Source organism: Geotrypetes seraphini, chromosome 3 (genome assembly GCF_902459505.1).
Source record: "Geotrypetes seraphini chromosome 3, aGeoSer1.1, whole genome shotgun sequence".
In the NCBI taxonomy this organism is placed as follows: Eukaryota; Metazoa; Chordata; class Amphibia; order Gymnophiona; family Dermophiidae; genus Geotrypetes; species Geotrypetes seraphini.
In genome coordinates this window covers 214,848,720-214,869,640 of record NC_047086.1, presented here as the reverse complement: position 1 = coordinate 214,869,640, position 20,921 = coordinate 214,848,720, and the positions used below count along the sequence as shown (strand labels likewise).

Genomic DNA, 20,921 nt, shown 5'->3' with positions numbered 1-20,921 from the left:
CCTCTGTACAGTTCCTTTCTTTCTTCTGAAAGTGGTTTTGGATTTCCATGTCAACCAGGAAGTTCGTCTGCCTGTTTTTCATCCCTTGGGGGTCAGAGCAGAAGGATAAGATCTTACGGAAACTGAGCGTGCAGAGAATTTTACTCTTTTACTTAGAAAGGACCAATGACTTCTGTCTTTCTATCCATCTGTTTGTCCTGACTAGCAAGTCCAGATGAGATAGGCTGGCGTCCAAGGTCTCTATTGCCTGATGGATCCACATGGTCATCTCATCAACTTATATTGCCTGTAGTAAACAGCCACCAGTTCTCTCAAAAGCACACTCGACTAGGGGTGTCGCAGCTTCATGGGCAGAGACTCGAACAATTTATCTGGCTGAGATTTGTAGACCAGCTACTTTGTCTTCCTTCATACCTTCACAAGATTTTACAGAGTGGATATGGTTGCTCGGTCTGACGCTTCCTTTGAGGCCTTGGTGTTTTGGGCATGCTCTTCTATCCCACCCTAGACATTGCCATTGCTTTGGTATGTCACCTATTGTACTGACTCTGGAGAGGATGTAACAGAATGAACGATTAGGTTCTTACCTTTGATAATCTTCATTCTGTAAATCCATAAAGGAGTCAGTATGGTCCACCCTGTATCTACTCTCATTCTTTCTGTATTGCCTGCATTTTCTGCCAAAGATGTTTCTCCTTTCAGGCCTTTCCACCCAGCAGACGGGCCCTGATGTGAGTCTATACCTATACCGCTGTCTTTGTTCCAATTTGTGCTTGTTGCATGCAGTAGGTTGGTTCCATATTGCTGCCATGGTTCTTGCCTGTTTTTCAAGTTGCTTGTTTATTAATTGTTTTCTTATGTATTGCAAAGCAGAACATAATGCTGTTATGTTGGCAGGGAAGTTCCCTGTGCACCCTTTGTATGTATGCTTTGTTCCAGTGCTATATGTTTGCTTTTGGACTGAACTGTAGGGGGCTCTGTGTTCCTCAGCTAAGTGGGAGGAGCAGAGAGAAATAAAGTGTGGTTTTCTGCAAGGCCCGGGTTGAGATAAAACACCTATAACAGGGGTCCCCAAAGTCCCTCCTTGTGGGCCGAATCCAGTCGGGTTTTCAGGATTTCCCCTATGAATATGCATTGAAAGCAGTGCATGCACATAGATCTCATGCATATTCATTGGTGAAATCCTGAAAACCCGACTGGATTCGGCCCTCAAGGAGGGACTTTGGGGACCCCTGACCTATAATAATGACTCCTCTGTGGATTTACAGAATTATTTTTATGTTTAAGGTGTATATGAATATTGGTTTAGAATTTAAATAGTACTTTTACTTTTGATATTCAGAAATATATGTACACAGGATATGCAGTTCTGCTCGTTATTTGACAGTCCCGTCCAGTAACAGATACTAGTTTAGCAAGAAAATCCTTTCTTTTCTCCAGCATAATCTCCACTGATGTTTTGCTTCTGACCTCTGCCCCAAACTGGAATTCTCTTGAATCTTTACTCTCTTCACAGTAGTACAGTGGTGCCTCACACAACAAACTTAATTGGTTCCAGGAGCAAATTTGTTATGCGAAAAGTTCGTTATGTGAAACGCGTTTTCCCATAACAATACATGTTAAAAAAAATAATTCGTTCTGTAGCATAAAATATGCTAAGATGACATAAAAAAAGATAAATTTTTTGTTATTATTTTTATTTAGATACATCTAAAAACATAATTGTTTTTTAAAACAACACACATTTTTTAAATTTAACGACAGACTAAGCAGAGTCTAATTTTACAGTGAGAGAGGGCAGAGTCTCAGCGGCAAAAACTGGGACTTAACTGTTCATTTTTTTTTTTCTTGGCTTATTTTTGGTTGGCCCGGTGGTTTTCATGTTCTGTGGTGGTAGTTTTTTCTCTTTTTCGGTGCAGTAACATGGCAGCAGAGGTGGTTAAAAGTTGTTTCCGGTGTGGGAAGCGGCAAACACCATCGGGGTTATGCGCTGCAGGGTATGTGGACGCTTCGGGGGAAGATGTAGTAATGGCGCCGGTTGAGTTGGCATTTTCCCGCCCGAATGATGTGCATTCAGTTTCGCTGGCTCTCTCAGTGGATGCAGCCGCATCGGTGGTGCAGGACCCACAGCTGCTTGATACCGTGCTTCTTTCCCTGCCGACATCACTTTCTCTTCTCGGCAGGGTGTCGGCTGTAGCGCCAGTGCTTGTTTCACAGGGAGCCAGGCGGAGAGAGGGCAGTTAAGCTCGGTGCCTGCGCGGAAGGATGCAGCTCGGGCGACTTCGTTGTGTGAAACGAAGTTCGTTGTGGGAAGCAAGACCTGAAGTTCGTTGTGCGCAGCGTTCGCTGTGCGAGGCGTTCGTTATGCGAGGCACCACTGTATTTGGAATGCTGAATTCTAGGGTTTTGGCCTCCCATGTAAAGTTTACTCAACTGACCCTGAACTTGACAGATCAAGGAGTTTGAGCTCAGTCCAAAAGCATATATAGTGACGTGAATTCTTTGCACATGACAGTGAAGAATTGAGTCACTCTTAGGAGGAGGTGAGGAGTGGCCTAGTGGTAAAGCTGCTACCCCTGTACCCAGAGGTTGAAGGATCAAATCTCAGCACCTCTCCTTATGACCCTGGGCAAGTCACTTACCTCCTCTTCTACTAAACCACGCTAGCGGTTTTAGCGTGGGGAGCCGTGCTGAATGGCCCGCGCTGCTCCCGACGCTCATAGAAACTCTATGGGCGTCAGGAGCAGCATGAGCCATTCAGCGCTAAAAACGCTAGTGCGGTTTAATAGAAGGGGGGGGAGGTTAATCCTCCATTGCCCCAGGTACAAAATAAGTACCTGTATATATATAAACCACTTTGAATGCATAACCACAAAAAGGCAGTATACAAGTCCTTTTCCTTTCACTGGTTTTGGGGCAGAGCTTCTCTGAGGTCAAGACTCTTTACCTGTAGATGTCCATTGCATCCCTTCTACTGTCAAAAACAAATAATAGCACCTCCAGAATGTACAATTTTTATGGTAAATGATGCTAAGAACCCAAAGAGGGGTATAATCAAAATATACATCTAAGTCCAATTTGGACATATGATGCTAGATGCCCAAAATCAACACCAGGAAAATGTCCATTCTCAAAAAATACATCTAAAAAAAATATATATTTTTTGAGAATCGTCTATCTGAACATCCAGGCTATTGTTTGTCCAGACGGCCAGGTCATCTATCTTTATACCACATTCTCGACCAAAATTTTGTCCAAGTCCCAAACGCCCAGAAAAAGACCTTTTGGACACAGGAGAGGCCAGCATTGTGATGGACTGGCCACCCAGACATGGCAACAGAGCCATGGGATATCTTACAGGGCACAGCTGTGAGCTTCTCAAAAAGGATGCCACATAAGAACTTCCTTATAAGAACTTCCTTATAAGTTATGGTGAGCCCCCAAAACACACTATACCCACCTATCTACAACCCCAATAGCCCTTATGGCTGCAGGTGGCACCTATATGGCAATACAGTAGGATTTTGGGGGGGGGGGGGTGCCCTAACATTTTCTGCCATGAATGTAGTGTTTAGAGTGGCTTATGGGCCTGGGTCCTCCTCTCTGTGGTTCACTATCCCCCCCCCCAGGCTTTTTAAGAGACCTGTGTGCAGCTCTTCTAGGCTTTCCTATACTAGGTGCTAATATTCTGGAGACAGGTTTGTACATTTTTATTCCGATCTTTGTGGGGCTCAGTGAACATGGGGGAGTGTGTGTGTGTCTTTACTTTGCCTCTGCAGTGGTTATTTGGTGATTTTGGATACTTTTGGGGCACTTATAAGTTGTGAGTTAGATGATGTAAAAACAGGTATAAGTTTCATCCAGGATGTCTAGTAACACATTTGATTATCCCTGCAGGACGACTAAGTCCATGTCGGCCCACATCCTGCCCTATCCACTCCTCCAAATACGCCCCTTTCAGTTCTGGGCGCACAGCGGCATTCAGAGGCCTAAAATGTCCCTGGATACGTCCAAAAAATAGGTTTGATTAACGGCACTTGGATGACCTGTCTTTTAGGTCATCCAAGTGCCGACTTGGGCGGGTTTTTAAACGTATTTAAGTTTTGATTATGAGCCCCTTAATGCATATGACACTCGTATCCTGAACCAATTTAGGGTATTCATATAAAGGAACTCTCTCCTGTTTGCATACTGTGCCTTCAGAGCCTTGGCATCCTGAAACTGAAATGCATGTCTAGTTACCCTTTGCTAGCACTCTGATGTCATGGATTAATTGCCTCATCGAATCACCTGCTTCTGATTTCCCAGGTCTCCAGATGTTTGCATTCATGCATGGTATTCATCTCATTGCACTTTTAGTGGTATTTTTTGTTTTTATTAATGCATATAGTTCTTATGAATATATAACTCTGTTTTGCCTGTGTTTTGTGTTATTTGCAAGTGTTTTATGGTGTCTGTTTCTGTTTTCATTTTGTGTTTTCGCTGTGCCAATTGTCTTGTCTTTGGTTGGTGTTTCTGTGTTTCAGAGAAGGACTGTGGGGATGGCTCAGATGAAATGAACTGTCCATACTTTACCGGTTAGTGCATAGATCAACATGCACCACCCTTTAAAAAAAAACAACCATTTATCTAGTATGGATGAAGTGTTTCACCCCTTTGCAAGCAAACACGATTTTGTAGACTATAGAAGCTATGGGCTTACAAGGTCACTTTGACTGTTTCATATTAGATTCTTGGGAGCTCATGTGTTACACATGGGTGATTCAGTAATAAGTATATCTGTATGTCCTCAGAGGCAGGGACAGCATCTGTGTCACAAAAATAGCATCATCTCCATAATATGGCACTTAACTTACACAAGGTAGTCTGTTCCTCCTCTCGTGCAGCACCAGACCCCAGTTCAGCTTGTGTGATAGCTGCACGGCATTAAAGAAAGAAGCCGTTAGCACACACACCTGCCTCTGATAGAGAAGCAATACATAGACAATGACACGTGGACAAATTTTTTCCCTGGGTCCACAGGAACTCTGTCCCATCCCTGTGAGTTTTGTCCCTGCCCCATTCCTGTAAGCTCTGCCTTAACTGCACAAGCCTCAAACACTTATGATTTTGAAGTGTTCGAGGCTTGTTCAGATGAGGACAGAGTTTGCAGGAATGGTGCCGGGACAGGAAAAGAACTGGATGAAATGGGGAAAAATTTGCCCCATGTCATTCTCTAGTAGATATTGAAGTTTTATTAACCAATTTTCTCCCTCTGAGGACTCAGTTTATACTTGTATATTCATGGATAGCGTTTCTCAATCTAGCCTGGCTTTCAGGATCAATCATATTATACTGAGAGAGATACTGGGCAACAGGAATGTATTTGGGGTTGCCATGATGAACTAGTATTAATCCATAGCTAGCTTATAAGGTAGCTGAGGTGCTTAGTGGTCAAAGGCAGCATGCCCTAAATACCTTGCTGCGTTGCACAGTGTTGCCATTATATTAGAATCTACATGATTTCCCGTAACAGTGAAGTGTGCCTCTGCTAGAGAAGGGCCCCTTGATAGTTTCCTCAAAAATATTTTGCCTTGTTTCCTAAAGGAAAAGGGAGTCCTTGTTTGGGCAAATGTACACTTCAGTTTTGATTTAATAGATTTCTGCTATTGCTGTTTCATGTGCTATTGTGATATCACAAAGTAGCCTTGTCTGCCATGTACAATGCAGCTTTCACCTATTAGTTTCTAAGGCCCTGTTTATAGTCTTCAATTAGTAAGGCTGCCAACTGGATCCCGATTCACAGAACAGGGTTGATCCAGTCCTGGGTTTACCCTAGTGCAAGCTGGGTCTTATAGTCTTACTTTTCTTAGGGAATGCAATGAGGAAATCAGAACTAAAAGTCCCTGCATGCAATGGGGGTAAACCTGGGCCTGGATCAACCCTGTTCTGTGACTCTGGATCCAGTTAGCAGCCTTATCAACTAATATTCTAAGTTTTATGACACCAGAAGTTTGGATTCCTTTAATTTTCTGGTCTTCAAATGTTATTGTATTTTTTTAACAGAGTCTAGTCTGTGAAAAGCCTGTATCTAACTCCATAGCAGTTTGGAGCTTACTGCAGGGCACTGGGGCACAGCCAGATGTTTTTGATAGTGCCTGCCAGGGCTAGCAGATCTTATTCTCGTTTGAGCACTGTGTGCCAGCAAAATTGTTCAGAATCAGAGGTCTTAGGTGCAGGGCACAGACTTGCTTGTTTGCAGATTGAAACTGGTGACTCTTAATTCATTTCTGTGCATTCAGTCAGGGTCGTTTTGATGTGACTTTCGAGTTCTGGTTGGTGAAAGCTGCTCACTGCTCATGGCAGTCGCTTTGTGATGACACAAGTGTTGTACAGTTCGGGGTGGGGGGGGATCAAAAGAGAGACTCACTGTGATAGCAGCATTAAGATATAGGGCAGGGGAGTGCTTGAGGCTCCAGTTATCTGAAATGACTCGAGATTCTTTTCATTCTAAAAGGTCTTTGTTTTCTGTTTTCTCTGGAAGTTGATCCTAATCCCGTAACTGTGGTGCATGTAGTGATCTATGCAATTTGTGTTCATTTTCTTGCTTATAAATAATTCACCTTTTAATGTATGTTAAGGCAAAGGGGTGCATGCTCACTTGGGAAGGAAAAATGCCACAGTGGAAAATAGTGGTTCTTTAGTGTGTCTGATGTGGTTTCTTTGCTGAAAGGTTAATTCTCTGCCCTGTAGTAAATATTCTGAATGGAGGGCTGTTGGGAGTACAGGGGCCTTAGTCTTTTACCTTCAGAAATTTGGGCAAAAATGCTGAATTAAAGCTAAGTTGAACTCATGTTGGTGAGTCTTAGCTTGGTTTGCAACAAAGATAAATACATTGGGGGGGGATGGAAGGGGGGTAATTTTAAAAGCACATAAATTGCAGGTTTGTGTATGGAAATGGCTTTTTTCAAAATCACCTATAAATATATGGATAAAAATATGCTTGTAAGGCTGTTGTGTACGTATTTGTACTCATGATGAGCAGAGATATTTTTTGGGGTGGAGTTGGGATGGAGTTTGGATTTAACACACACACTTTTGGATTTTCAAAGGTACGTGCATAAATTTTTCTCAAAAGCTGTCGGGATGATGTGGTTGTATTTCTCCTTTCTATCTGCAGCTTTGCTCGAGTAATTTTTGAAGGGAAAATGCATGTGCCATTTCCCTTTGAAAACTTGTATAACTATGTGCATTATTGTTGCACGTTTTTCTTTACAAAATTGACTTTTTAGAGGGTAATTATACAACAAAATGCCTCTGTGAAAAATCCAAAAAGGGTCTATTTAGGTAAAATAAGTTGCCTATGTGACTTTTGTAAAACACTATCTGCTCGGAGGGTGTAAGCATGTGTATGTACTGATTGCTAAAGTTGTCCAGGTCTCACTGTGTCTTGAGTAGGTAAAATTGATATTTAAACCATCATGCTGTGGCTTTTCTTCAGGGTGTGCTGTGAGGTCTGAAGTTTGTCTTTATACATAGTGGGTTCTCAAACTTGATTGGCTGGGGCTTGAGGTGATTGACACAGGAAAATCTGTTGGTCACAAGTTTGAATTGTTATAAATTTGATTTTGACTGTAAATCAAATTTGAATTTTGGTGGGAAAGTCCGTTGGTCACAACTTTAAATTGTGGTGGAAAAGAGGTTGGAAATTAATTGGGACAGTTCTGACTCAGGGTGGGGAGGGAGGAAGAATTTCCGAGGTTATATGCTGTAACTTTGAGAGTGGGAAAGAAGGTGTTTGTCCTTGGGCTACTATTTGGATTTTTGCCAGGTTCTTGTGACTTGGATTGGCCTCTGTGAAGATGGGATAGTGGGCTAGATGGACCATTGGTCTGATCCTTATGTTTTTGCACTAAATTTATTTTGGATGGTCTGTTGCCATGCTTTGTTAGGGAGAGCCCTTTGTCTCCATTGAAGTTATTGGGGGTCTTGCTATCTCTTTTGCCTCTTTGATTCTGTTCGACTACAAATTATCTTCTTCAAGATTTTTGTGTCCTCAAATCTAATCATAGGACCAGTTGCCTTGGTGTGACCAATAGACTTTCCTACCTTAATCACCTCAAGCCCCAGCCAATCAGGTTTGAGGACAAACTGCAGACCTCACAGCACACCCTGAAGAAAGCATGATGGTTGAAACGTCAGTTCTATCTACTTAGATGTGGTGAGACCTGGATAACTGCAACAATCATGATGCCCAAGAGAACGTGTGTATGTACTCTCTGTGCAGGTGTGTTTTATAAAATGCTTCCATCTCTGCTCCACCCAGACTGCGCCTCCAGAAACATTTGACTTATTCATTTTATGCAACCTATTTTGCTATACTAGTTATAAGTGTTATCATATTTGATTATTGCAACTCATATATAGAAGTTGCAGCAGGTATGTTGAAGAGATTACAATTAGTTTGAAATACGGTGGCCTGCATAATTTAAAAAAATTTAAAATGTGAGCATGTTTCACTTTTTTTTTTTTAAAGCATCATTGGCTTCCATTACAGGAGAGGATTGCTTTCAAAAGTTTCTTGCTTTGTTTATAAAAATTTTCAAGGTGACATTCCAGATAAGGTCCTTTCATTGGTGTGCTCATTTTTATAAGGAAAGAAGGTTAGAGTATGCACACTTCAGTTCCCTTTTCCATTGAGAAGTTCAAGATTGCATGTGTAACCCTGGTCTCACTCGCGTCTCAGGCACCAGCTAGCTCCTCAGGTCAGGGACCCGCAACCAGGGCTCACAAAAATAAATTGAAGTTTATCTGTTTCTTGAACTAGGTGTGGCTGGGGCTAGATAAAACTGGTAGGCCGAAGGATCACTTTCCCTGGTTCAATCACCACAGTCAGCTACTACCTTGTTGCTTATCAAGGAAATCAGCAGAGATCAAAGTGCAATTGATAACTGGAACTTTACTTGAAACTTGATTGTAGATTTACTGTTTACAGTTCACTTTAATCTGATTTCAATACTCTTTGTGATTAAGTCCATTCAAGAACACTTCCATATGTTCCCCAGTCTCTTCATTCAATTATTTTTGTACACGTGGTGAGCTGCTCAGGGTCTCACCCTCTTCCCAGGACCATGCTATCTTCCCGACAAGCTGACACACTCCACACAGGTTCTACTGTAAGCAGGGTTTCTCACTCTCACAGTTACCCCTTTGAGATGGTCTCCATACAATCATTGTCCTGTCCTCTCCCAATGACATCCTTGAAAGGGCAAAGTCCCAATTATTTTCTGTGGTGAGCCTCTCCAGGTCCCACCCTCACTCTTGTCTCTGCTGTTCTGGCAAACCCACATGGACTCTCCCTCCACAAGCTGTCAGTACCTTCAAGAGTCTTCCTCAGCACTAGGGGTCTAGAGGGAGATGAGGATAACCAAAAGCCCTGGTCCTACTCCATTTCCTCCTTCACACACACACACCACACAGGCATGCTTTGCAGGGGGGGGGGGGTGCTCTCACGTGGACTATAGATAACCGCGCTAACATTTTTAGCGCCAGCCATTGCAGTAACTATTCCAACACTCATAGAATTCGTATGAGTGTCCGAGCTGTTATTGCCTTGGCTGGCGCTAAAAACACTAGTGTTGCTTTGTAAAGGAGGGGGAAAATAAATAAAGCCATTTGTTTTAAATAAGATAATAGAAGGTCTGAGGAATAGCCTAGCGGACTGTAAAAAGATACTGGAACAATCATTTTCCTATAGCATAACATAATAGCAGATTTCTAGACCGCATAGCCGTAAGTTCAATGCGGTTAACAAAAGATTATGAAAAAATACAGGAATAATATGATATACAGGAATCTAATTGATCAGAAATTTAGAAAAAATAAGTTTTCAAGAGTTTTCTGAAATGTCCATAAGACGTGGATCTAATTAATAATGGACGGAAATCTTTGTCATAGTAAGCTGCTTGATAGGAAAGACAATGCCCATGATGTTTCGTACTTTTACAGCCCTTGGCTGAAGGGAACGTAAATAGGGCATGAGATTTTCTACTATTCTTGTGCGTCACAATAACAAATCTGTCGGCAAAATGTAATGGGGCAGCACCAAAAGCAACTTTATAGTATAAGGATCCCAACTTAGGACTCCTTTTACGAAGGCGCGGTAGCGGTTTAATGCACGTAATACCACGTGCTAAACCGCCGGCTGCGCTAGCCGCTACCGCCTCCTCTTGAGCAGTGCGTCATGAAAAGTCGCACATGCTGAAGTCGCTAACGCGGCTTCGTAAAAGGAGCCCGTAAAGATCACCCGGGCTGTTTCAATTTGGAATACTCACAGGTTTTACCTGAAACTGTGCTTCCTGTCTCTTATTTCATAAAAGTCTTAAGTCTCTTTTATTTCAAAAATCCTTGGATGACATTTAGCTTCTGATCTTTTCAAAACTTAATTTATAGTGTTCTTTGTGCAACATATTTTATTGTCTGGATCTGTGAAGTGTAAGTGCAGAGAATAGACAGGAATATAAAATCCCAGATAACATAACGTAAAGCACAGCTTGCCTGTAGATACTTGCCACCTTGTCAGCACATGTGCTTTATATGCAATGCATGTCTTTGCTCTTAAAGAGAAAAGCCATTTCTATGGGCGAAACCTGCTTTATATGACTTTATAAAACTTACCCCCATGGAATGCAATTTTCAATCACTTGCCCTGGGTAAATTAGTTGGCTGAAATTTACCCTTCCTTTCTAGGGTTAAAAGTACACATGGTATCCAGATTGTGAGGAGGTTGAAAATAATGCACAGATATCATATTTTCAGATCTCTGTGTGTGTGGTTTTCACTGATACGTCACCTTCCCAAAAGGCAGGCACTCTGTTTACTGGTGCTTGGTACTTGTGACACCGTCTGGGTGCAGCGCAGGGAGCGTGTGTACTGTAAGAGCTTATGTGCATACAAATTCCGTTATAGAATACCAGTGTTAAGTCACAGAAACGTGCATAGATTTAGGTGCGCCCACTTAGGTCTAAGGAAGACGTAAATGGGCCACCTAAGTGTGGCACTTATGCAGGTAACGTACATTACGCTGTAAGTTGTACTTGTAACTGGGAGACGTGCTGTTGTCCTGCCCAAGCTCCGCCCATGTAATGCCCCCCGTGCATATCATCTTGCATTTATATGCCTATATTATAGAATACTGCTGTGTGCCCAGTTCACACTTCTAAGCATATGTGTACAGTGCATGCACATATGTGCTAGGATTCTATAACATATATGCCATATGGTACCTAATCTTAGGCACCCTATTATATAGAGTCAAGGGGATGGTGGGGTCCTCTTGCCATTGGGCTTCATTGGCCCAGGACTGGAATATCCAGGGGGTCCCACAGGGTTGGAGCTAGGTCTCAGTACAGGAGTATTTCGGGGGTGGGGGTGTTAGAAAGTAGGACAGGGGTGCATTAGCAGGATTGCACTTTGCATCTCTTCCTCCCTATCCTGGGCACTAATTATGCTGGGGGTTTTTTATCCATATTATGGGATGGGCAGTTTTCAGTCAACCTTTTTTCCCCTAGGTGAACAGCTGTTTCCATATCAACAATCCTCTGAAAATTGCCTTAGTAAAAACGGGAGGCTCTTGGACCCTTAATTCACCTGGATATGTTTGTAGATACAGTATTTCCCCCCGATGTTCAGCCTATGGCAATCAGCGTTTTTTAGATGCTGGCAGCTGTGGATTTTTTAAATTCTTGGTACCTGAATACTGGCACTGAAATTCTGGGTTACTCCTGGCTCTGTCTTAGCTCCGTCCCTAGACTATCTTGGCAGTATTTGGATATTGCTGAGGTGTTGGGGTAAATTTCTGTGCTATTATCCAGATAAAGCCTCTGAAACCATGGCTGGCCTGAGTAAGTGCCAGTTAACCCAGGTAGGAGCCACTCCTAACCGGATTAACTGTCACTGACTATCGATCCCTATCGGATTTGCCTCTGAAAGGTGTTAGGAGGCAGAAGTCCATGCAATAGCAGGCTTCCGTCCCTAGTTTGGGTGACATGAAATCCTTGTTTCTCAGACAACGACTGTGGTGATAACAGCGATGAGGCAGGCTGCAGCCACTCCTGCTCCAGCACACAGTTTAAGTGCAACAGCGGCCGTTGCATTCCTGAGCACTGGACCTGTGATGGAGACAATGACTGCGGAGACTACAGCGATGAGACTCATGCGAACTGCACCAACCATGGTAAGTATGTGAGGTGCTGGTGTCTCTGTAACCTGTACGTTGAGTTTTTCTTATACTGCCCTTCTCTATTTCTCTATTCCATTGTCTCGCAAATTTTGCAAACCTTTGCACGCTAAACTTGTGGCTGCGGCTTGAAGGCACCCGGAAGTGTGCGGAGTCCCTACAGATGGGGGCCCTGATCCACCAGTGAGGGGATGCTGAAAGAGGCACGTAGAGGAAGAGAGATGCTGACTGCCTACAGGATGTGCCTCTTGCCGCGAGAGGCATGCCCTGTAGGCAGTTAGCTGGCGCCTCTTCTCCTCCCCGGCGTCTCGTGCCACAGCACACAGTTTGCAATACACTGCTCTATTCCATTTTTGCTGATTATTAAATAATTCTGCATCTTTGTAGACATTTTATATATTTGCCTGTCCCTGCTTCAAAGAGCTTTCAACTGAAGTGGTACCTGGGACCCAGTAGGAGATGAAGCAACTTGTCCAAAGACTGTCGGCAGCAGAAGTAGGCTTTGAATCTAGGTCTCCAGAATCTGTCAGTTACCTCAGCCACTAGGTGCTCCCTGCCACATAGCTTTTACGTCCCAGTTCCTCTAATGCCACAGTGTCACTTTTATGACATCACAGCCCATGGGTTGTGTTTTTGTATATACTTGTTCTGTGACATCACTAAAGAATGAGCTTCCATGCTGCAGTTGTTGGTTACTGATCCACTCCTTGCATAGTTTCTCTAAGTGGTTATTTTCATTCATGCCAACTCTCATTCAAATGCCCATGCTTAATCATAGCAATGGCAGCTTTTAAAGCTGAAAATTGCTCCTCTCAAAGCAAGAAGAAAAAAAAAAAGCAGATGCAAAATCGAACTGGTCTTCTCCCGCCAACCCTGCATTTTTAACTCTGGGGGAGAAGGGGGGAAATGTCTTTGAAGACTCCCTTGCAGGCCTGTGAAAGTGTCCCCCACCCCAGCAGTGTACTCATGCCCTTTTGGACTTGCAAACCATGCTCTTGAAATGTGGAATAAGAAAGAACATAAGAAACGCCCTCACTGGATCAGACCTAAGTCCATCTAGTCCAGCGATCTGCACACGCGGAGGCCCAGTTAGGTGCTCCCTGTTGGAGACCCGGATTTCCCGTATCACCGGATATGATTTGCAAGAAGGTGTGCATCCAACTTGCGCTTGAAACCCTGAACACTGGTCTCTGCGACAAGCTCCTCTGGGAGAGCATTCCAAGCACTCACCACTCGCTGTGGAAACAGAACTTCCTGACATTTGTCCTGAACCTGCTGCCACACAGTTTCAGGCTGTGACCTCTTGTCTGTGTCACATCTGAAAATGTCAGTAATGCTTCTTCCTGGTCTATTATGTCAAATCATTTTAATATTTTAAAAGTCTCTATCAAATCCCCTCTCAATCTTCTCTTTTCGAGGGTGAACAGTCTCAGGGAAACCATCAGGGGAATTTGGATGATCACTGAAGTAGATATCTGTGATCAGGACCATACTGGGGGAGAAAGGAGAAAGAGGGATGGAAAATAATTTGCTAGGTAGCACTGGTGGGCTGCACAGTGAAGATGACATCACTATGCTTAGTGGTACATACTCCTCCGGCCCCTGTAATATCCCTCCATCCCCTTTATAGATAGCCTTGTCTGAGATAGACAGGAAGTTGTATTACATTAAGGACCAGATGCTCATAGTGCAGAGTTCCTTAGGTTTGGAAAAATGAGTGAAATGCAAATATTGGGCAGGAAGAGTCCCTGCTGTTGTACTGTCCAAGTGATAAAAGGGGAGAGGATTGGGAGTGCTTTCCTGTCTGGGTGATAAAAATCCTGGTTATGTCTACAGTTGCAAGCATCTTGTATGCGTGGTGATTAAACCGATGCCCTCAGATGACCAGTGTGTATGGATCTCTTAGAGAGAGGAAGAGATAATGGTCACTGTGGATGGGCAGACTGGATGGGCCATTTGGTCTTTATCTGCCATCATGTTTCTATGACCTGGAATATTTCAGGCAATTTTTCAACCTACCTGAGGTGCTCACAAGTACAGGGTTCCACTTTGAAAATGCAGAACTGCACTCAGAGCATGCATGTTAGCACTTTTTTTAAAAGTACACGCTAACATACCCACACATTGCCTTTCCCAGCCTAACCCTTCCCTGTTTATATTTTTTGACATGGGTAATTTTAGCTAAAGTGGAGAGGAAGGGAAGTTGGAAATTTTTAACGAAGCTTTGAAATTTACCCTTCTTATATTTTAAGAATGAACTCATTTATGCATTCAGGGGGGAATTCATGAAAGGGCATTAAGCGCGTTAGTGCACGCTAACCGCTAAAGATGCCCAAAGGACTATAATGGGCATTTTTAGAGGTTAGTGTGCACTAGAAACATAGAATATGACGGCAGAAAAGGGCCATAGCCCATCAAGTCTGCCCACTCTAATGACCCACCCCCCTGACTTTACTCCCTTAGAGATCCCACGTGAATATCCCATTTTCTCTTAAAATCTGACACGCTGCTGGCCTCAATCACCTGCAGAGGTAGACTGTTCCAATGATCAACCACCCTTTCTGTGAAGAAGTATTTTCTGGAATCACCATGAAACTTCCCTCCCCTGAGTTTCAGCAGATGCCCTCTGGTGGTCGAGGGACCTATTGGACAGAAGATATCATTTTCCACCTCGATACGGCCCGTAACATACATGAACGTCTCAATCATGTCTCCCCTCTCTCTTCGTTCCTCAAGTGAGTACAGCTGCAGTTTATGTAGCCTTTCTTCATATGTGAGATCCCTGAGCCCCGAGACCATCCTGGTGGCCATTCGCTGAACCGACTCAATTCGCAGCACATCTTTCCGGTAGTGTGGTCTCCAGAACTGAACACAATACTCCAAATGAGGTCTCACCATGGATCTGTACAGCGGCATTATGACTTCAGGTCTCCTGCTGACAAAACCCCTACGGATACAACCCATCTATTGCCTTGCCTTGGAGGAAGCCTTCTCCACTTGATTGGCAGCCTTCATGTCATCACTAATGATCACCCCTAAATCCCGTTCCGCCGTGGTCCTAGCCAAGGTCTCACCATTTAGTGTGTAAGTTCTGCATGGATTTCTCTTACCCAGGTGCATTACTTTACACTTTTTAGCATTGAAGCTGAGCTGCCAAGTCGATGACCACTGTTCCAGTAGTAGTAGGTCCTGCGTCATACTGTCAGACAAAAAACTTTTGCCTACTATGTTGCATAGTTTGGCGGCGTCGGCAAACAAAGATACTTTTCCTCTAAGCCCTTGGGTCATATCACCTATGAATAAGTTGAATAGAATCGGGCCCAAGACCGAGCCCTGTGGCATTCCACTAGTCACGTCTGACGTTTTGGAGGGGGTACCGTTTACCACTACTTTTTGAAGTCTACCGCTTAGCCAATCCATAACCCATGCAGTTAGTGTGTCCCCTAATCCCAGCGATTTCAGCTTGTTCAATAACCTGCGGTGTGGGACGCTGTCAAAAGCTTTGCTGAAGTCCAAATATATTACGTCCAGAGACTCCCCGGCATCCAGTTGTCTAGTTACCCAGTCAAAGAAGCCAATCAGATTAGATTGGCAGGACCTGCCCTTGGTAAATCCGTGTTGGTGGGAATTACGTAGGTTTTCTTCGTCCAGGATTGTGTCGAGTTTCTGCTTGATCAGTGTTTCCATAAGCTTGCTCACTATGGATGTGAGACTCACCGGTCTGTAATTTGCTGTCTCTGTCTTGTAGCCTTTTTTGTGAAGTGGAATAACGTTAGCTGTTTTCCAGTCCAAGGGAACTCTTCCGGTGCGTAGGGAAAGATTGAAGAGTACGGCTAATGGTTCTGCCAGGACTTCGCTCAACTCTCTGAGGACCCTGGGGTGTCTGGTCCCATGGCTTTGTTTACTTGGAGTCTTGAAAGTTCGCAGTAGACGCTGCTGGGCATAAACTCGAAATCTAGAAACGGGTCTTTCTGGTTGTCTCTTGTCTGTAACTGTGGACCGGCTCCCGGTGCTTCACAGGTGAAGACTGAGCAGAAGTATTCGTTTAGTAGTTCTGCCTTGGTAGAATCCGATTCTGCATAGCTTCTGTCCGATTTCCTAAGGCGTTCTATCCCATCTTTATTTCTTTTCCTGTCACTAATATACCTGAAGAAGGATTTGTCCCCTTTCTTAATGTTCCGTGCTAGATCTTCTTCTGTTCGGAGTTTGGCCTCTCTGACTGCCTTTTTGACTGCTCTAGATCTGACCAGATAGTCTTCTTTTGCCTGCTTTCCGAAATGTTTGTAGGCAATAAATGCTTCTTTTTTCTCTTTAACGAGGTTCAAAATTTCGGTGCTGAAGACCACTGGGGTTTTTTGTTTCTCCGGCGCTTGCTAACTGTTTTTATGTAGCGGTTTGTAGCATCATGCAGGGTGGATTTCAGAGTTGCTTAACACCCTTTCATGAATTCCCTCCTTACTGGAATCAAAACATCCTTTTGAATTTTTTTTTTTTTTTTTGAATTTTTAGTTTTTGCTGTCTGACTTTGGATTATTTGATTTTGAAAACCCTTTGAATGGGCTATTCCAGGAAAGAAGTATATCAGTTTAAAAAAAATGAATAAAAAGAAATAGGAGTTCTCTCTTCCTACTCCCTCACGTGTTTATATGTAAAAGATGTGCCCTGTTTACACACCAAAGCTTTTCTTGGCTTGTTCTAGCGACTCGCCCGCCAGGAGGCTGTCACATGGATGAGTTCCAGTGCCGACTGGATGGGTTGTGCATCCCCCTTCGCTGGCGCTGTGATGGTGACACAGACTGCATGGACTCCAGTGATGAGAAAAACTGTGAAGGGGTGACCCATGTCTGCGATCCTAATGTCAAGTTTGGCTGCAAGGATTCTGGTAAGTTCCACCTTCAGGATATTTTACTTTGTAGCAGGAAAGGACTGTGGAGATTTTGGGGGAGCTGCTTGAAGCAGAAGGTCCTAGGCCAGTTTTTGCACATTAGTGTTCAGGGTGGGAAATATAAATGCCAGCATTTCAGTTTCTTCTAGATCTTACTGAATAACACAGCTTGGAGGATTTGAAATGGTGAAAATACATTTGCTTCTCCTGAACACTTGATGTGCTGCTCTATTTATATGTAGGACCTGGTGTTTTTCAATTGTCCTTATCTGGTTGGATCTAATTCCCAGTAGCTTGTGCTTTGATAGGAAGGCTAGTTTTGCCTCAACTGAGCCCTTATCCCTTACCTTGCCTCTCACCCCACCCCTTCCCATTTCTAGAATACTTGAAGCATCAGCAGGAGCCCCAGATCTTGGTTTTGCATGCCCCATGCAAGGCCTCTTTATTTCAGTGAAATGATTGAAGGTCCTGTCCTCTGGTTGTGTTCCTGTCATGTTCTGGGGTTGACAGTTTAGCCAGGATAAGGAACATTTTGCAAGTTTTGTCAAAATACTAGAATGGTGAGAAATTTAAACAAAGCAGAGATGCTGTCATCTCTTTTTCTTTTTTTTTTTTATTTCATTGGTTGGGGTGAGAATTTAGAAATCGTCCCATTTTAGGCTGTAAATTGCAAAAACTTGTGTTCCTGTTTATTTTCGTAAAACCAACTCATGTTGGGGAATAACAATGAAGAAAGGTATTCATGGTATTATATGGATTGCATACAGTATTGGAATATTGTTGTTGTTATATAAGTAACTACTGTGTTTCAACTGGAAACGTTTTCCAATAAAAAAAAAGTTTTATCCCTTTCTTTGAAGCGAGGTGTATTAGCAAAGCCTGGGTGTGCGATGGAGACAGCGACTGTGAGGATAACTCTGATGAAGAGAACTGTGAATCTTTGATCTGCAAGCTCCCGTCCCACACTTGTGCTAACAACACCTCTATTTGCTTACCTCCCGAGAAGCTATGTGATGGGACTGATGACTGCGCAGATGGTTCTGACGAAGGGATGCTGTGTGGTAGGTTGCATCTCCTTTTCTCTTATTAATGGCAGTTGGATACCACAACACTTCTCCTGGGTGACTTCTGTACTTTTCCTTATGGCAGTGATCCCTGAATCTGTCCTTAGGAAACCCCAGCCAGTCAGGTTTCCAGGATACCTACAGTGAATATGCATGAGGAAGGAAAGGGTTCATGGGCTGGATTCAACAGCTATAAAGTTTAAATCTTGAGAATCTTAGTAGGCGAAACCAGTTGTGCATTGATAGTGGCTGTGTGGACTTCACATGTATATCATTAATCCTGGAGATTTGACCAATCAGCTCCAATGGTAAACTTCCTCATGGCGCTGCTGAGAGCCAAAAGTCGTTTTAACATGGAGGAGAAAGCCTCAGGAAAAAAAGAGAGCCATATATCAGCTCAACTTCACACACATCACTGGCTTAAAAAACCTCCAGAACGCTATTAGAGAAAAAAAGGGACAATGCAACCATGTGAACACCTCTCAAAATATCACCCCCCCCCATGTGTACCCGTGTTTCGAGGTACAATGTCCACTTTTTCAGGGCAACAGGGCAGAAAGTGTGCGTTGTCGTTGCTTCCCACAGATCAATCTCTGGAGTGGTATGTACCTCTGGAGATCGATCTGTGCGAAGAAACGATAACGCACACATTCTGCCCTGTTGCCCTGAAGAAGTTGTCATACCACGAAACGCGGGTCTACGTAGGGGGATGTTATTTTGAGAGGTGCTCGCATGGTTGCATTTCCCCTTTTTTTCTCTTAACAGTGTTCCGGAGTTTTTTTAAGCCAGTGATGTGTGTGAAGTTGAGCTGATATTTGGCTCCCTTTTATCCTGAGGCTTTTTCTTCCATGTTAAAACGACTTATTGCTCTCAGCAGCACCTTGAGGAAGTTTACCAGTGGAGCTGATTGGTCAAATTTTTAGCTTTGTTCCTCTACTCCTTTTTTTTTTATCCACAACACCTCAACCAGACATAGGAAAACTCACACCCCATTCTAATATCCCCCAATTAAAGAGATCAAAAAGAAAAATCTATATGATGGCCTCCTAGCCACTCAAGCAGCCAAACTAGACAACCAAATCGCCAATCTACTGACGGCATCCCTAGACTACAAAACATTTAGAAAAGAAATAAAGACCATACTCTTCAAAAAATCCCTGAAAAAGAAATAACGCCGCAAATTTCAAATAACGCCACTCACTAAAGCCCCCTACCCAAAACAACTAGCCATACTCAATTCTTACTCTCTTTGAAAATGACCAGATATCTTTTTGGTAAGATCTTTTTGTAATACATCCTTGATAATTCTTTTGTAATCCGCCCTGAACCGCAAGGTAATGGCGGAATAGAAATCCCTAATGTAATGTAATGTAATTAATCCTGGAGAGCCTTAGTGGGTGTAGTTTCTGAAGATCTCTCTATGTACACTCAATTCTTTGCAGATCAGTGCTCCCTGAACAATGGTGGCTGCAGCCACAACTGCACAGTGGCCCCTGGGGAGGGCATAGTATGTGCCTGTCCACTTGGGATGGAACTGAGCTCTGACAAGAAGACCTGCCAGATCCAGAGCTACTGTGCGAAGCACCTCAAGTGTAGCCAGAAGTGTGAACAGGAGAAGTTTAATGTGAAATGCTCCTGCTATGAGGGCTGGATGCTGGAACCCAATGGAGAAAGCTGTGTGAGTCTCGGTAAGTATAAATAGGAATGACTTTTATGTAGTCCTATTTAAAGTGGTTACCTTGGCCGGTTAAGGGCTGAATATTGGAATTTAACTGACCAATTGCCGAGGCTGCTTCTGGAAACCTCACCCCCCCCAAATAGCTGGTTTTCAGTTTAGTGCTAACTGGTTATTCTCAGTGGCACTAACCGGTTAAGTGCCTCTAAAATTAAATGGTTAGCCCAGGGGTGGACAACTCCGGTCCTCGAGGGCCGTAAGCCAGTCGGGTTTTCAGGATTTCCCCAATGAATATGCATTGAAAGCAGTGTATGCAAATAGATCTCATGCACATTCATTGGGGAAATCCCGAAAACCTGACTGGATTCCGGCCCTCGAGGACCGGAGTTGCCCGTCCCGGGGTTAGCCACAAACAGTGATTTAACTTGCCAGGAGCTCATTCTAGCCAGTTAAATCACTTTGATGTTTGTAGTATTTTTCATAGAAAAGCACCTTCCTTAGCCTTCAAAGGGAAAAGCATGTGTATAATTAAGCAACTCATACAGTGAACAGCTCAGAAGGTGTGCTTATGATGCAGTATATCAAAATAAATTGAAGAGACCTTGAACTTTTGAAAACTGGAGTGTAAAGACCTTGGCTAAAAATTCTCAGATTTTGCAGCAGCCTGGGTTGTTTAAACATTGCCTCCAAGGGACTTAATTTTATTACAGGATCTCAAACGTTCATCTGTCAATGGTAGCATAAGTACTTCCTGTGCCTGTATAGAATTTTATTTATTTTTTAAATTTATTTATATTCTGCTCCATCAAAACATTTCTAGGCAGATTCCAGCTCAACATGCACAATTTAAAACAGTACAATCATATCTAAAGACAATAAACAACATCACTATTATAAAAATAAAATCAGCTGATCTTATAAAAATCATCTTTAATCAAAAGACTGTATAAAGCAGGGGTCTCCAAAGTCCCTCCTTGAGGGCCGAATCCAGTCAGGTTTTCGGGATTTCCCCAATGAATATGCATGAGATTTATGTGCATTTACTGCTTTCAATGCATATTCATTGGGGAAATCCCGAAA

The 20,921-nt window shown here is 43.2% G+C and overlaps 1 protein-coding gene across 1 annotated transcript in view; it reads left to right on the top strand.

The window, feature by feature from the left end:
* LRP1 (LDL receptor related protein 1) overlaps window positions 1-20,921 on the top strand; it is a 777,705-nt gene that overhangs the window by 347,899 nt on the left and 408,885 nt on the right. Inside the window, exons 20-23 of the mRNA XM_033939435.1 lie at window positions 12,047-12,214; window positions 16,917-17,099; window positions 17,963-18,163; window positions 19,609-19,854. Coding sequence (XP_033795326.1) covers window positions 12,047-12,214; window positions 16,917-17,099; window positions 17,963-18,163; window positions 19,609-19,854 — 798 coding nt within the window. The remainder of the gene's footprint in view (window positions 1-12,046; window positions 12,215-16,916; window positions 17,100-17,962; window positions 18,164-19,608; window positions 19,855-20,921) is intronic.